Source organism: Passer domesticus, chromosome 8 (genome assembly GCF_036417665.1).
Source record: "Passer domesticus isolate bPasDom1 chromosome 8, bPasDom1.hap1, whole genome shotgun sequence".
NCBI lineage: Eukaryota > Metazoa > Chordata > Aves > Passeriformes > Passeridae > Passer > Passer domesticus.
Window position 1 is genome coordinate 26509529 of NC_087481.1, and position 17063 is coordinate 26526591.

The 17063-nt window shown below is 45.8% G+C and overlaps 1 protein-coding gene across 1 annotated transcript in view; it reads right to left on the reverse strand.

Moving 5' to 3' along the window:
• The window catches only part of PTEN (phosphatase and tensin homolog), a 47894-nt gene extending 30831 nt beyond the window's left edge, over nucleotides 1-17063 (reverse strand). Inside the window, exons 1-2 of the mRNA XM_064429909.1 lie at nucleotides 16929-17063; nucleotides 1317-1401 (exon numbers count right to left, since the gene is read on the reverse strand). Coding sequence (XP_064285979.1) covers nucleotides 1317-1401; nucleotides 16929-17007 — 164 coding nt within the window. The 5' untranslated portion in view covers nucleotides 17008-17063. The remainder of the gene's footprint in view (nucleotides 1-1316; nucleotides 1402-16928) is intronic.

Sequence of the window (17063 nt, forward strand, 5' to 3'; positions counted from 1 at the left end):
AGGTGCCTCTGGATCCATCCCTTCCCTCCAGCCACAGCTCAGTGTCACCACTGGACCTGCTGAGGGTGCCTCAATCCCCCTGTCAGTGTCACCCACAGAGCTGCTGAGCAGCAGCAGCCCCTCAGAGACCCCAGCTGTCCCTGGTCTCCACAGGGACCACGAGCTGCTGCCCACACCACTTTGCCTGCAGCCATCCAGCCAGTCCTGTATCCACTGAGTGCTCCATCCCTCAAACCCGTGTCTCTCCAGTTCAGACACAAGGATGCTGTGTGGGAACACTTGGCACAAGTAGGAGACACTCCCTGTGGCACCTCCCAGCTGGGAGAAGAACCTCCTTGCCCAGACACACCCAACACCTTCCCTGAAAACCTTCCTGCATGATCCCTCAGCCCAAAGGCCAGGTCTGTCATGGAGCTACTGAGCTCAGGACTTCAAATGATCCCTCTCACTCTCAAGTGATCTCTCTCTCTCAAATGATCTCTCTTCTTTCAAATGATCTCTCTCTCTCTCAAAGCACCATTTTTCAAAAAAATTACAACTTTGAACCCTAAAACCACAAACTTTTTAGGCAGCTTCTACCAAGTGTTTGGTTTTTAACACAACTTCTCACACTCTAAGTGAATTACAACAGTGTTCCTACAACACTCCCCACCTCTTCCTCAATTGTAGCCAACAGTTCAGAGTGATGACTTTATCTGAAGTTAAAAATGACAACCTATAGGTGCTTTTTACCAGCAGTAACAGATTTTAGGTCATCTTTCTCCTAGTCCATAATTATTCAACACAACCAAATGTAAAACCCTTTATTTGAAGTAATTTACTTTTACATTTACTATTTGAAACACGTTTCCAATTTACTATTTGAAACAAATGTTTACTATATTTACTATTTGAAACCAGAATTTACTAATCAAGCACTTCATTTATTGACTGAAGAAAGGATAAGGGCAAACTTATCCTGAAATACCATCAGTTACCTGAGGAAACTCTTGACACTGAAGAGAGCCATTGGACTGATGTCTTTCTATAAGTAAATAACATCTTTTTACTCCAACACATGTTACTGCAGCCAAATTTTCCCATTAAAAAAGCAGATTATATGCATTTGAGATCAACCCAGAACAGCAGCCTGCCCATTTTTTGTTGTTTCCAACACTTTTCAGGATAGCTATTAAGGCAATATCTACAAGATGCAAAAAAACCCTCAGCTTTTCTACAAGCCAGAACACACAACCTTTCCTCAGCAGGACACAAATGAGTGTAGAAAAGATGAATCAAAATTTTTTAAGTTAAGGAAAAGAAATAGAAAGCCTTACCTTACTACATCATCGATGTTGTTCCGGTACACTCCTTCAAGCCTCTCCGCAGGAAAGCCCATAGCAATTATGTTGGGATAAATATCTGAATGTGCAAGTCATGGAAATACTTATAAAGCATGTGAAATGTCTACAAAAGCATTAAATGGATACTAATCAAATGTGAAACTGTACCCAAATCAGAGCAACAACTCAACAGACTGCATGCAATAGGTGGGAATGTGCAGATCTGAAAAGGATTATGTACCTTGCTTATGAAAAAACCCCAACAATCACCCACCTCTGAACAAATATTCTCGTTTCTTATTCTGAACTACCTGCAATTCACTTGCCTAAAGCAACCCAGGATAAAAGAAATTAAGAAAAATACCTCTTAGCCAAACAAATCAATGCTAAGGAAAAGGGCAAATAAGAAAATTTTAAGTTTACATTTAAAGAATTGCTAGAAAATTACTGGTATTTATTTTCCCCATGGTGAAATGATATATGGATTTTTTTAACAGAGTTCTAGAAAAGAAAGTCCTCCCAAGTTTAAAGCATTATTAGAAATGATAATGTAGTGAAAAAGCTCAGCTGAAGAGTGAACCAGAAATGAAAGCAGCAGCTCAAAACAACCCATACCCTGCCACATTAACATACTCCTCCTCAAACTAATTTTAGCAGGAGCAAGAACAAAGCATGATATGTTTGAAGTTGGCCCTGCTTTAAAAAGGGGGGCTGGAGGAGGTGATTTCCAGAGGGCCCTCTCAACCTAAATTATCCTACCCTTTCAAGACTCGTTTTTATTTTCATGGTCAAAATATACCAAAGGTCTAAAGAATAATCACATCAGAATGGGAGATACTGCATTGGCTTCCAAGATACTGAAATTCCAGTTACTTGTGCACAAAGAAAAGCCTGAAGTAGGACACAAACTACTCTACTCCACCCTTGCAAAATTCCCACAAGTCCTCAAGAGCAGAGCAGCACAGACCAAGTTCTGCATTGACACCATTAACTGCAAGGCTTCAGAAAAACATCAGGAACTGAATACACGGAAATAATGTTTTGTACTCTTGGAAAAAAAAAAATTAGCATTTACTGTGTTGTAATCCACATACTAATAGACATTGGTCTGCTTGGGCCATTCAACAGATCATTTGTACAGACAAAGAAAACTATGAAAAAGCTTTGGAGTAAGCCAAATAAATATTTGTGGCTGCTTTAAATACAGACACTGAAACAGGTTTGTGTCTGATTTCCAGTTTATTCTGTACTTGCCCAAAAACTTAAAAAAACACAATTAGGAAAAAAAACCCCAACCAAACATTAAAGTGCTTAACTTATAGAGCTTGGGATAACCTCAAATCACAAACTTTGAATTTCCCTCTCATCTATTTTACTCAGCAAGCAGTTCACACCTCTTTAATTAACAAAAGGTGCAATATAATTAGCAATGTCTTCACTGTTTTATCAGTTGTTCCCTGCCGTAAGCAGAAGAAATTGGTTTTATACTATATTAACTGAATTACCTGGCTAACACACCCCATCACTCCCTCCTCCTTCCCAATTTCAGCCTGATTCCTCCCAGTTCCAGCACTTCTCCTCCAAAGCCCATCCTCATGCATCCTGCTCTGAGCAGCAGAGCTACACAAACCATAAATTACCACAGCAAAATAATCCAGCACATCAGTCTGCCTTCCACAGCACTTCTCGTGGAAGACAAACCCTCATGCTGGCAACAGGGGGAAAACAATTTCATTTTGACACATCAAAACAAAACTCAGTTTCAGCTGCAGCATCACCCATGGGACAGATGCCCAAACTTCGCTGAATTGTGAGTGACTTGCTCACACTTCTATTTGCAATCAGGAGCTTTCCTACATTTGTTCAGGCACTGCAGCCCGTGGTTGATGCTCAGATGCTTCTCCTCTCCCAGGGGCTGAGACAGGAGATACTTTCCAGGATTCCCAGCTGGTGCAAGATGGGAGAGAGGCAGACACACCCCCTGAGCCAAGGGAACAGAACATCTTAACAGCAGCGTTCCCAGCCTGCTCACACACTGCTCCAAACAGCAAAGCCTCCAAACACGCAGGCACAGGCAGATAAAAAATTCCAAAATAACCGGGGCGCTCCCAGGCTGCTGGAAGCTCCCAGCTCTGCCTGCTCCCCTCCCTGGCTCAAGGGCACAGCTCCCAGCCATTCCTGCTCCCAAACTGCTGCACAGCAGCCAGCAGGCTGGGAGAGCCCTGCAGGATCAGGAGTGCAGCCTTGGACTGACTGGTCAGCACTGGGGCAACCAGGAGGCACTGGGAGTGCTTCAGCTGATCCTGGCAGTGCCCCAGGCCAGGCTGGACAGGGCTTGGAGCAGCCTGGGACTGAGGAAGGTGTCCCTGCCCATGGCAGGGGGTGGCACTTTAAGATTCCTTAAACCATAAGCTTTAAGGTTCCTTAAACCATTCCATGATTCTGTGACCATTACAATTATTTTTACACTTTAAACCAAAAGTGGGAACTGCAAAAGGTGTTCCCCAATATGCCAGTAAGGAAAGACAATGAAAAAATACTTCAAATAGGGTGTGTGTGTGTGTGGGGAAATATTAATGTATTTACTGAGGCCACCTTGACATGAGGAAGAAAACCTCCCTGGAGGGTGACAGAGCACTGCCCAGGGAGGGTGCTGAGTTTCTCTCTCTCTCTGGAGATATTCCAAGCCCACCTGGAAGTGCTCCTGTGTCAGCTGCTCCAGGTGACCCTGCATGGAGAGGGAGCTGGACTGGATGATCTCAAGAGGTCCCTTCCAACCCCAATTATTCTGTGAGCCTGTGATGCTGATTCACTGAAATTGTTTTGTGTGATCTGAGGCTTCGCAACCCGAGAGCACAAAAACCCAACTCAACTGTTGCTCAAAATGAAATATCCAACGGCGAGCCTCATGGGGAGGAAGGGCTGTTTTTAGAAAAACACGATAATTTTTTTTAACCAGGCAAGCCAATGTCTCCCCCACCTAAATATATCGTCCTGAAGCACCTCAGTGATTATCTCGAGGCATTAGACTGGAATGCAGCTCCCAGGCACTGCTGACTCACCCTGGTGTCTGCACAGGGCTGCTGCCAAAGGACACGGCCCCAGCGCCGCCCTTCCAGGCACCAGGCTGCATCTGCTCCCAGGGCAAGCACGGGGCAGCAAGCACAAACCCATTCTTGCTGCTGAGCAAGAGAATCTTGGGGCTTTTCAATACATGCTGACATAAACACTCCTGACAGCACGGTGAAGAGATGCAGAACCATCAAATATCCCGAGCTGGAGGGGACCCACAGGGATCCTGCCCAACCCTGGCCCTGCACACACACCCCAACAATCCCACCCTGAGAGCATTGTCCAAGTGCTCCTGGAGCTCTGGCAGCCTTGATGTGCTGCTCTGAAACTCTTGTGGTGGTTCAAAACAACAAAAGAATGCCTTTGCTTTAGGGAGCACTAAGATGGAAGAACAGAATGGAAGTGATGGTGCTGCTGTTTGCACAGATGAATTAAATCTCTGAGCAGAAATTGAAGTTTCATCACTTAAATGGAAAAGTTGTCACAAAGCCAACTTCTTCCAGCCATGCTGTGAAGAGATACCCCAAGATCTGCAGCAAGGGGAGGGCATGGCTGTTCCTGCATCCCTCCCAGCCTGTTTTTATCCCCATTCCCCATGGGGAATGAAGCTCTTCAGGGACAGGGACAGCCCCTGACCACTGCAAGGACCAGCTCAGGAGCAACCATCCACTGAGCATCACCTTCAGCAGGCTCTGCTTTCTGCAGCCACACACAACAGCTCCCAGACACCCCTTTTCACACCTCACTTCATTTAACATTGATTTCCAAAGCTGAAATTAAGACAGTCACTACCAAAATGAGATTTCTTACACTGGAGCTTGGGAAGCTGGGCTTCCATTCAAAGGAAGAACTCTGAGTCATCATGAAATTGGTAACCATACTGCTAATTTTAGAAATCTGGGAGAACTGATCATTTAAAACGTGCAACAAGCTCATTATCAATTCCAAGCTTTTTTTTTTTAAGACAGGAAAACAAAAATGGAAAAAGCCTCAGTCATTTGCTGAGGCTGTTCAACACATGCAAACACAAAGTCAACCAAAGTGGTGTAACTACCAAAATTTCATAGGATCATAGGATATGCTGAGTTGGAAGGAAGCCACAAGGATCCAAAAGGATTTGAAATGGACTTTTTAAAAAGCATAAAATAAATCCCACCACGTTTTGCCAAAGCAGCTTTTTCCTAAGATACTCATTCCCAAAAATGGCTTTAACAGTTTTTAAAGTACTCATTCCTTTCTCAGTATTGTAAACATGGAAGCTGGGATTTTAGTGCTATAATAAAAAAAAATTACCAGATCACAGAACCATAAATATCCCACGCTGGAAGGGATTCACAGGGATCATGGATCCATCTCCTGTCCCTGCCCAGACACCCCATCAACCCCACCCTGGCATTCCTGGAGCAGTGTCCAAGCTCTCCTGGAGCTCTGGCAGCCTCAGGGCTGTGCCCATTCCCTGGGGAGCCTGGGCAGTGCCCAGCACCTCTGGGGAAGAACCTTTCCCTAAAATCCAACCCAAAGCTGCCCTGGCCCAGCTCCAGCCCTTCCCTGGGTGCTGTCCCTGTCCCAGAGAGCAGAGATGGGAGCTCTGCCCTCAGTCTCCTGCAGTGAACAACCCCAGTGCCCCAGCTGCTCCTCCTGCAGCCCCTCCAGACCCTTCCCCACTCCTGTGTCCCTGCTTTGGGCACTCCCTGGCAGCTTTACCCCTGCTCTGCACTCTGGTGCCCCGTGACACACAAGGCAGAACACCAGAACACCGTCCTCCACTCAAGCTCTTGCCACCAACTACACAGCTCCACTTCCAAAGGAGCCAAGACAACTCTGTGCTGTGCCCAAGGAACCTTAAAATCAACACCCAATTATCTGCTAAATCACCCAGTGCCACAATGATGATCTGTCAATACAGAAACCAGACCATTGCAAATAATCCGTGTGCCACTGCAGAAATGCTGCTCAGAGACTGAACAAAACACTCTCCTGAAAGCTGAAATCATTCCCACATTGCTGAAGATGACAGTCTTTCCAGTTGCTATGAGAAAAATCCTGGATCATTATGCAAATCAGCTGTTATAATCACTTTCAAAAATAGCTGTCTATATATTCACATTATGCCAAGACCAAATTAAAGAATATGCAGTATACACTTGCAATTTTTTACATACATAGAGATATAAAAGTAAATTACTCGTGTTGGTCCTGTAACTGATTTTGCTCACAAATTCAGACTTTTTCCTAATAATGGAAAGTGGCCAAAAAAGCATAGCAAAACATTTACCAATTCTTAGTTCTTAAAGAGTCACAAGGAAGCTGCAAAAACCAACAGCTGCAGCTCTTCCTGCAATGATCAACATTGTCAGCTAGTAACTGTAACATCATTAGAATGTTTGAGTGATTTTATGAAGTCCCACATTTCCAAGTATTTAACCCTAATCCTCACTGCACTCCTGGCTATAACAGGAAAACAGAGAGCAAATGACCTCATCTCCTATTTTATAGGCAGGCCAGAGCATTCAGTGCTTCAGAATTTACACACAGCTTTTTAAACCCCACACTGAGGCAGGTTTTACATCAAACACAAATGAAAAAGAACTTTAAAACTCACAGCCCTTTGCAATTTTACAAATATTTATTATTTACAAGGGTCTGTAACAAAAGGAAAAAGGGGAATGGCTTCCTACTGACAGACAGAAGGTTTATATTGGATATTGGGAAGAAATTCTTGGCTGGCAGGGTGGGCAGGCCCTGGCACAGGGTGCCCAGAGCAGCTGTGGCTGCCCCTGGATCCCTGGCATGGCCAAGGTCAGGATGGACAGGGCTTGGAGCAGCCTGGCATCACGGAAAGTGGCCCAGCCCATGGCAGGGGGTGGGACTGGATGAGCTTTCAGGTTCCCTCCAGCCCAAACCATTTTGGGATTCTGTGAATCAAGGGCTTCAGGAAGACCTAGCAAGCATCAGATTTCATCTTTCTGTAGAAAGGAAATTTCCAAGAAGCTGAATATTCCTGAAGCTGTGAATGATGGAGCTGTAAGTTGTGCTCTGGAGCTAAAAACCTTTCTACACCCCTGAACCTGACACCTGCAAATAAAACAACAACTCCCAACCCTCAGCTCCCAGCTCCCAAACTGGAATTTCATTTAACAAAGAACAGCCTTAAACTGAGGAATCTAGAGCCTGAAAAAAGCTTCCCAGCTGCCAGGAATGCTAATTTTCACTTCCAGTTCAGGCTAGGGGAGGTTTGGCCCTGCTTTAATGTGCTCCCCACCAGCCCACTCCTCATCTGCTGCCAGCTCTGCTCCGTGTCACCCTCACCCTCCTGCCTGTGAGGGGACCCAGCCACCAGCACAGGGGGGCCAAGCTGTCACCACCACGTCCTGCTTGACAGCAAAGCCCAGCAGCAGAGGACAGCATGGCTCTGAAGGCTCCCAAAGTTGCTTTGTTGCCTGAATTAGCTGCAGGTTTCAGGAACTCTGGCTGCAGGAGCTGTGTGAGGTGGTCTGGCAGCAGAGCTGGGCTGAAATGCTCCCCTGGCGACCTCCAGCCCTTTAACTCCAGCTTAAACAAGTCCACAGAGCAACAGCAAGGGAGAAAAAAAATCAGCACTGCTCTAACTGTTCAACAGCTTGACAGCCTGGAGCTACAGGGGGAGTGTTACAAGAAGTGTCCACACTCCATCCTCAAACAGATTTAAGAGCCCTGACAAATGGCCAAGCTCTTATTAGTGCCATTTGCTTGACAGCATCCCAACAACAGAAAAGAAAATGACATAGGAAAATACAGCCAGGCAAACCTAGAAGACTTTCCTGACATACATGCTGTTTAAGCTGCACCCATGAGTGCCTTCTTTATTTAACAGGCAGCATTTCCAGTAGCCAGCATGAAATGCAAAGTAAGTTTAGTATTTTTCTAGGAGCCTGGATCATCAGGAAGTATAGAGGAAATGAACAGGAAGAAAGTTCTTCAGAGCAAAGGAGGATTCCTTGTAGCCAGCCAGCTGCACTTGTCAACTCTACCATCTGTGCCTTGAACAACAAGCAAAGGGACCAACTCAGATGTGGCTGAAACATTTTATCATTTAGAAGAAAAGCATTTAACCCTTTGATGCTCTATATTCCAACAAGGACTCTGTTTTCCCCCATTTTTAAGGTTTTTTTAAGCTTTCAGCCTGCAATTTAAATGCAACAACCCAGATAAGGAATAACTGCAACTCCTTCATATCCAGGAGGCAAACCTGTCCACACGAGGTCATGGGGCTGACAAAGGTCTGGAAGGGCACTCAAATTCCCACAGCACAAAGAAATAAATCAGAAGATGCCTCAGGAGGATATGCCAGGTTGTCTACATCCACAGCTCACTTCTGGACCTGCTCATTATATTGCATTTGGGAGCCATCCCAGAGCAAGAGCCTCTCCCTTCATCTGTGGGGTGTAGGAAATGTGTCCAGGGACTCTCAGCCATATGGAGGATTTGATGAAGAGATAATGGGGTCACGTTAAGATTGGGGGGGAAAAAAACCCCACAGACCTCACAGCATAAATAGAAAAAATGGTAACAAAGGCATGAAAGATGATGGCTGCTCTAGAGAACAGCTTGTACTGACAAAGGCTGAGAAAAAGGCACCTGAAACTTCCATTTCAAAATGGTCTGGAATCATAAATAAAGATACAAAAGCATGCAGAGAGAAAAGGAAACATGAGCTCTTGTGTAGAGCTGCAAGAAATGTTTGGACAATGCTCTCAGGCACAGGGTGGGATTGCTGGGGTGTCCTGTGCAAGGCCAAGAGCTGGACTCTGATGGTCCTTGTGAATCCCTCCCAACCCATGAAACCCCTCAAAAACAGCTGACCACACTAAAGGACACACAAAAGCTGCCCTTCCCATTCAGAAAGAGCTCAGAGCACACAGGAACATAACAAATGGTGCATCAGACTCTGTTCTGGATACAAAGTTTGACAGAACTCTTCAGCTGTGAAGGCAGACTGGGCCTGAACTCCCTAACTCAACCCCAAACCCAGACCAACAATCCCAACAGATATCCAGAGGGAAACATGCAGAGGTCCAGGAAAGAAAGTTCTTTTGTTTCTGCTGGCATTTTGGAAAGGCCACATCCCATCTTTCCACAGCCAGCCTGGCATCCCAACAAGCTGCAACAGCACATGGTGGCCCAAGGATGATGGTGCAGAATCCCAGGATCACTGAGGTTGGAAAATGCTCTGGGATCATCAAACCCACCCCTGGATTTGGAAAATGCTCTGGGATCATCAAATCCACACCCTGTCACCCAAGCCAGAGCACACAGGCAAGACAGGGACTGAGCAGATCCCCTCCAGAGGAGCCAGAGCTGTGAGAAGCTGGCCTACCACATCTCAAATGGAGTTTTTTAGTGCCAAACTGACCTGTTTTAACTACCCAATGCAGCATGAGCTCCTCCAAGCAGAGCTGTGAGATGTCACCGTGTGTTCCCAGCACACCACCCCACTTTGCAGGATCTCCCTGAACCACCAGTGTGTACTTAAGCATGTCCTAACCTCAAACACCCCCAGAAAAACACAGGAATTTTATTCAGTAAAGAGAAGCCAGCACAGAAGAGTCACTACTTTGATATTTACTGACAGGAAGTGAAAAATGGCTCAGACTCAACTTTTTGCAAGCCTGAAAGAACATCCAAAAACTTTCAGAGACAAGGGAATTTAAAATAGCTACGGGGCTGCAGGACAAATACAGCACACTAAAAACCTTCATAGAACAGAAACTACAAAAAGTAAGGTTGGTATGGATTTATCAAACCTTAATGTGTGTGGGGTGGGTCAAAAGAAAATAAAGGTGAGTGGCAAAACAAGACACAAGGGCATTCAATAAACCACTACACAAACAATAAGCCCCAAGTAGATAATTTTATCCAAATGAGATCTGGTGTTTCCCTCCTCTAAATGTTAGCATAAAAAAAGGACATTGCTTCTCTAACTCACCCACACAAGAAATGAAAGAACAGAAAATACACAACTCTTCAGTTGTAGCCCAATATATACCCAGGCAATGCAATGAATTAAGCAGAGGCCTCTAAGAAAATTAATCATGCAATTAAAAGCTATTATACTACAGCTCCACAAAGGCAGAATTAAGTTTATAAAGACATTTCTTAAGCACTTCACTACAAAAAACTGGATATTAAGCAGTTTTTCTGCACTGCTGCACGCTGGGGCTGTGGAGCTGGGAGTTCATCTTTAAAGGGAACAATGCCAGCTTTTGCAATAGTCATCATCCCAAACACAGAGCAGTTGAGTTTAATTTTTTTAGCTGCACAGTCAATTACCATTTGAATCACAGAGCCACCACTTGAGCTACACTGCCTAAGAATCGTTATTAAGATAACCTAGATTTATGCAGCATGATACAGGGCCTAATTGCACAATTATTTATTTCCATTCTACAAAAATGCCTTTTTTTTTTTTTTCCAGGGCCTCACAGGCAAGCCAGCAAACGAGGCAGATGATGACAGGAGCAAAGAGGATGCTGGCTTGAATTAGAAACTGGAACAAGGATTTGTTTACATCTGAAATATCAACCTGGGCCTAAGACACGTCCAAAAACTAACAGAACCCAAAGGAGAGTCAACCACCCACAAATAATCCACGTTTCAGGAGACATCCTGCTCCACAGGGCCACACATTTCCAAATAAATTCCCTTCTTACAGCCCAGAAATTGCCATTCCAGTAACTCACAGGCAAGCACAAGCACACACAGCTTTAATCCCAAAAAACCTTCACCCAAGTGCCAAATCAAAGGAGCCCACACCTCCCCTAGGATTTAAGATGAGGCACAAGGCATATCCAGGAATTACTATCCACAACTCCAGGCTATATATCCTATTTTCCTCCCTGAAAAAGCCATGCAATAAATTAACCTTCAACATCCACCCTGTATCAGGCACAGTAAATGAATAAAAATCACACAGAGCTCCGAGTTGCTCCAAACCAGAAAGGAGCTGGGCTCTGGGAGTTAGTTATGAGTAATGACAGTATCTTTGGTCTCTAATGTAATTAAGGGATTTGACAGCTCAGCTGCCTATTCCCTCCCTCCTCTTCCAGTTTGTCAGAACACAACAATTGTCCTTTAAATCATTATACAACAACCATTTTCGTGTTTAAACCTGTTGTAGGGGAAGACTCTGGCTAAGGTACCAGGGTATAATTTGTCAGCTTATGCAGCATTAATATGGCAACAACATTAATCCATTGTAAATATAATTTCATTTAAGGAACTATTCAGCGATTTACAACCTGCAAAAACTTAGTGGACAGAAGCTTTACATGTAACATTTCAACTTTGTATTTGTACTCCCTGAAGTTTGGTTTTGGCTTTATGCTTTTTAACACAGGGGGGTTTTAACACAACATCCTTTCAGCCATATTATTACTGAATAAATTATATCAATTGCTTCCACAGCAAAGAGGTGTCCAAATCAACCTACAAGGAAGAAAATGGAGAGTACAGCCACCTCTCTTATGGGAAAAAAAATTAAGAGAATTCTGTATTCCTCTACACAGTGTTTTAAGACATCAATACTCACTGTCTCTACAGCAGTCACTGTGCTCCACAACACTTTGGTAAGACAAGCAAGTTCTTCTTGGTGTCTTAAGTGCAGCACTGAGTAGGCAGCAACAGGAATTTTGTCCCAAAGAAAAGCCTAGCAGTTATCTAGAGCCAGCATGTATTCTACTGCAGCAGCAACAGCAGCTCCAGTGTTGCATAAGCTCCACACTCAAGGCTCCATCCTCTCCCAGGTCAGGGGAAGGCAGATGGAATGATCCCAAGGACAGAAAGGCTTTCCTGAGCAGCACAGATTCCTAGAAAGATGCATTTCCAAAATTCACCACCCTCCAAGACTGCAGCTGGACCCAGTGTTGGGGCTGGCCAGCCAACCAGGCAGAGCAAGTGTGGGGTGGGATTTCCACAGGTCCTCAACAGGGACAGAACTGTCCTCAGCGAGCAAACCCCACAAAGTAACTCCTTGAGAGCCAACACCTCATCAGTCTTAGGACAAGCAAGAGAAAACTTGGATTTTCCCTTAAAAAACACTCAGACCCAGTGCTGGTCCTAGCAAAGCTGGCACTTGGTTGAGCATTACTCTCTTCATGCTTAACAGCAAAGCTCTGGATGTTCTGATGACTTCACACACTTAACTGAGCTTAAAACCAGGCTCCAATCATTAATCACTTTGGCTGGGCATGTTCTAAGAGGTCACCATATAAGAAATAGTATGCAGGGTCCACTCATTTCTCTGCCCACCTTGAGGGGAACACACAGCCACCACTTCAGCACCTTCTGCACACTTCAAAGTGTGCACAGACAGGTATTTTTAATTTGGAGTTTAGCTTGTGCAAACAGTCTCCAGATGCACTGAAAATTTCTAGTGATCCAAGCTGAAGCCTTTCCCTAAGAATCCTGCACTGCATTTAAACAAATGCAAAGGGACAAGCTGTAATTTGTGAGGGCTTTTTCTAAGCCCCTTTCTGAACAAAAGCAGTGGAAAAGCAGGGCAGGAAGGGGCTGGGTGACTCTGGATGGGATTGCACCCCACAGCACCCACTGGAGTGTGGGGTTTGAAGGCTCCAACACCCCTATCCACACAAGTGGGGCACAGGGCTCGGGGTGCTCTGGGTTGTGAGGAGCAGTGAACCCCCTAGCCCACATCAAACCCCAGAAGGGAAAATGCAGGAACACATTTGCAGCAATCACCACCTTGCTTTCTCCATCTGGACAGGCCAAACCCTTTCATCCTTGCTAAGTGCAGAAAGAGCAATCTTCCTGGGATCAAACACATCCTGCACCAAGCAGGGAACTGAAACTCTGCTGAGTCCCCAGCCAGCAGGGCTCTCTATGCAAACAGACTTCTGAGATTAATTCAGAGCAAAACTGGCACTAATCTTGTCCAAAACCCAACATCATCCCAGGCTCCAGAAGCAAAATGAGTCTGCTGGGCTCTAAACACTTGCTAAGGAACATGGTTTACTTCAGAACAAAGACATACTTTCCCACCAATAAAATGCATTGCCAGTTGGTCTCTTCTAGTTTTTTCTAAACCCTCCCTGTGCTTGTGTGCGAGACAAACTCGTTACAAAACCTCTAACAAACTTCAATTTTAAAATGAGACCAAGTCTTTTAAACAAATGGCATTTCCAGCTCGGGCTCTATTTTTAAACACAGTATAGACCTCATGCCACTAATTCACTTTTTTATTTTTTTCCTGGAAGCTGAGCCATTTTGAGTCAAGTCCCATAATTTAAAATTTCATTAAAAATGCAAAGAGCTTTAGGACTGCAAACAGCACAAAGCAGTAACAGATTCTAAGGAGCTTCCTCCAGCAATTTCAGCATTCCCTGCCTTTCACTCCACGAGACAAAGGACGTGTGAGACGTGTAAACTGCTCCCAACATCTCTGCCTGAATGTTGCTGCAGTTTGTACCACTATGTAGGTCACGAGCTCCACATGCTTCAGTCGAGCCCTAGGCTCAGCCTAGCCGCCCGTTTGCACCCCTGTCAGAAGGCCTGGGGACACCAGACAAAGTTTAACCCGAGCTAGGACTGCCACAAGAAGCAGTTACATGGTTTTTGTCCCCCACTTGCTAAACTCACACACAGAGCTCTTAAGACACAGGCAAGCCATGCACTGCTGCATGGAAATGTTCTCTCTCTGCAGTAAAGGGGGCATCACCAAGCTGCACAATTTCAGAAATAACACACAGAGCGCCTCAGAAAACATCCTGGTGCTTGCAGCATCAAGAAATGCAACCATCAGAGAAGAAAAACATGAATCCAAACTTTGCTTCTTACCCATGGGCACCAAAAAGTATCCAGTACTGCAGAAATTAATTAAAACCCAAATAAAGCAGAAAGCAATATCTTAAGCATGATTTAATGTCTCCACCTTTAAAACCCTTTCTTCTAAGTTCAGAATATATTTTCCAAGACGTGCATAAAGAGTGCTCAGAGACCATCTGATTAGATGACAAGCACAGCAGTGTGGTTTTTAAAGACACACAGGCCCATTTTCACACTCTGCACTGATTTTGGGAAGGTGCTGTCTCCCTTTGCTGAAATCCCACATTACACACACAAGGATTCTTAACCAGCCCCTCAGGGCTCCAAGCACAACGTCCTGTACTGCACATACATCAAGATCACTTTTAGGAGGATGTGACAGAGCCCAACCAAGGATTTTGGCACTCCAGCACCTCGCCCAGCCTGCCTCTGGCACCCAGGGGTTCCTGCAAGGCCTCTGGACAACACCCATTCCCAAAAATCTGATCACAGGGGACACTGAGACAGGAAGCCTCGCTCAGAGAGGGCCAGGGGAAAGGGCAGAGCACAGAACACAGGTCCTTCCCTCTGCAGCTCCCAAAGCCCAGGTGAGCAGCAGCTGCTGAGGGCTCTGGAGCTGCAGGAGGAGCCCAGGCCTCCATTTCCCAGAGCCCAGCCAAATTCCCAACTCCTGGCTGCCCTTCCTTTCAGCTGGACAGAGGCAGCTACCCTGACTGAAGCAGGAATCTCCAACATTGCTCCTCCTGCCATGCCTTGCTGAACAGCTCACCTGGGCTTCAGGTTCTCTTTTTTCCCCTTAATATCACATTTTATCCCCTTAAAATCCATGCCCATATGTGTAAGGAATAAATAGGTTGTTCCCAGCTACCAGGAATAGTGAGGAACAATCCCTGCAAAAAGAAGCCTGCACAAAGTGATGAAAAAAATTCAACTTTCACTTCTGCAGCAACATCAGCCTTCAAGCGAAGCCACTGCACAGGCAGAAGGCTTCATTCATTAATTATCTGTTCAAAATGTGCAGCTACAAAAAAACCCCACTTTTTTCCCTATGATTTTTTATCATTAAAGAAACCATACCATCTTTTCCACAAATTTCATGGCAGAACTGTAGCCAGCTGCTCCTTTCAGAAACACCAGCCTAAGCACAGTGTAACAACCTTTTTTAACATAAAATTCTAAGAATAAAAATTAAAAATAAGCAATCATCATTTGACACACCATTAGGAAACCTTGAGCAAGCAAGCCCAGGTTCAGCACTCCCTGATTTTCTTGCTGGGAGCACATGACCAGTTAAAAAGATGTGTTTGGCTCAAAATAGCTCTCCCGACCCAGGGCACATCTGGGCAAAGATGCCTGAAACACCAAACTCTTCAACTGTGATGGCAAAACCTTTTGGTTTTGCCACCACTTAACTCTTTCCACAAAGCCAACAAAATCACCAAGTGCAAACACCTAAAAATCCAGGCCTAAAAGTATTTTTACCACAAATAAATGCAGGAATAATGAACCAGAGCTGTTGGGTTTTTAACTAAAGGCTAAGCAGCACTTGCTAAAGTCCAGAACACTTCAGGCTTTTTTAAAGCCACCAAAATTTTAGGCCAAGGCTCAATGCAAAAGCAAGAGCTCTGTACTAGCTGCAGCTTTATCAGCTTTGATCCTGCTCAAAAACTGGATTTATCTGGAGCACTTGCTCAGACCTGAATGTAATTGCTCCAAAACCCAATAAATTTCCACCTAATCCCCTCGCAGAACAGAAACATCTCTCCACAGGGAGAAGCCCAGCTCTGAGCACCACTGTCAACATTCATTTTTCCAACTTCTAAGCAAAGTTCTCGCCCCAAAATCGTTCCCACAGCACCACTCTTTCCCCACCACGGAGCCAGACCCTGCCGACAGCAGAGCCCCTACCCACCATGAGCCCTGCAGGGCATTCCAAACTAAACATCTGCCCCACGCCGCTCCAACACATCTGTTCCAAAGGCCACCAAAACGACACACCGGCTTTTGCCTCATTAGCCGTAATTGCACGCTAATTACTTATTCCAGAATAGGTATTCTATACAATCCTCCTCGATGAGACCCGTTTGTGACACATCCTCGTGCAGTTCACCGGGAAAAAAAATGGTGGGTTTTGGCCGTTTTGGTTTTTTTTTTTTTTAAATTTGGAAGGAGCGATTGCCACCTCTTGTCATGGAGAGCCTTGCTGCATCCTAAGGTACAGCTCTGCCTCAGCGGAGGGCTGGAAATCAGGGCAGAGGACACAGGCTTCCACTGAAGCAACGCGAGGAAAGCCACAGGCCTGCCGCGATTATAATCGCGACACAAGGCGAGTTACTAAATAAAAAATATATATATATATATATATATATATAAAGCGCTGTGCAAATCACGGCGGGTCGGGCGCATTTGCTGCGTGAGCCCAAAAGGCAGCAGGGCCGGAGGTGAGCGGCCAGGGGCTCCGGGGCCGCGGGGAGGGGGGCACGGCCCCTGGGCGGCTCGGGGGGGCCGGCAAGGAGCGCTGGCGTTAATCCTGGAGCTCCCGTTAATCTGCCGGGCCCGGACAAAAGGCGGCCGAGGCGGCGGCGGCGGCGGGGGAGGGCGCGGCGGCCCGGGCGAGCCCCGGCGGCGGAGCGGCCGGGGGCAGCGCGTTAGGTAACGCCGCGCGGGTCTGATGCAATCGCGGGACGTGCGGGAGCAGGAGCGGGAGGAGGATACAGGTCAGGTCCAGGTCGAAGCCATCCTCCTGGTATCGCCTTTTGTTCCTGCTGACGATCTCTTTGATGATGGCGGTCATGTCTGGCAGCCGGGGGCCGCTCCGGGGCAGCGCGCAGGGCCCGGGCGGCGGCCGCG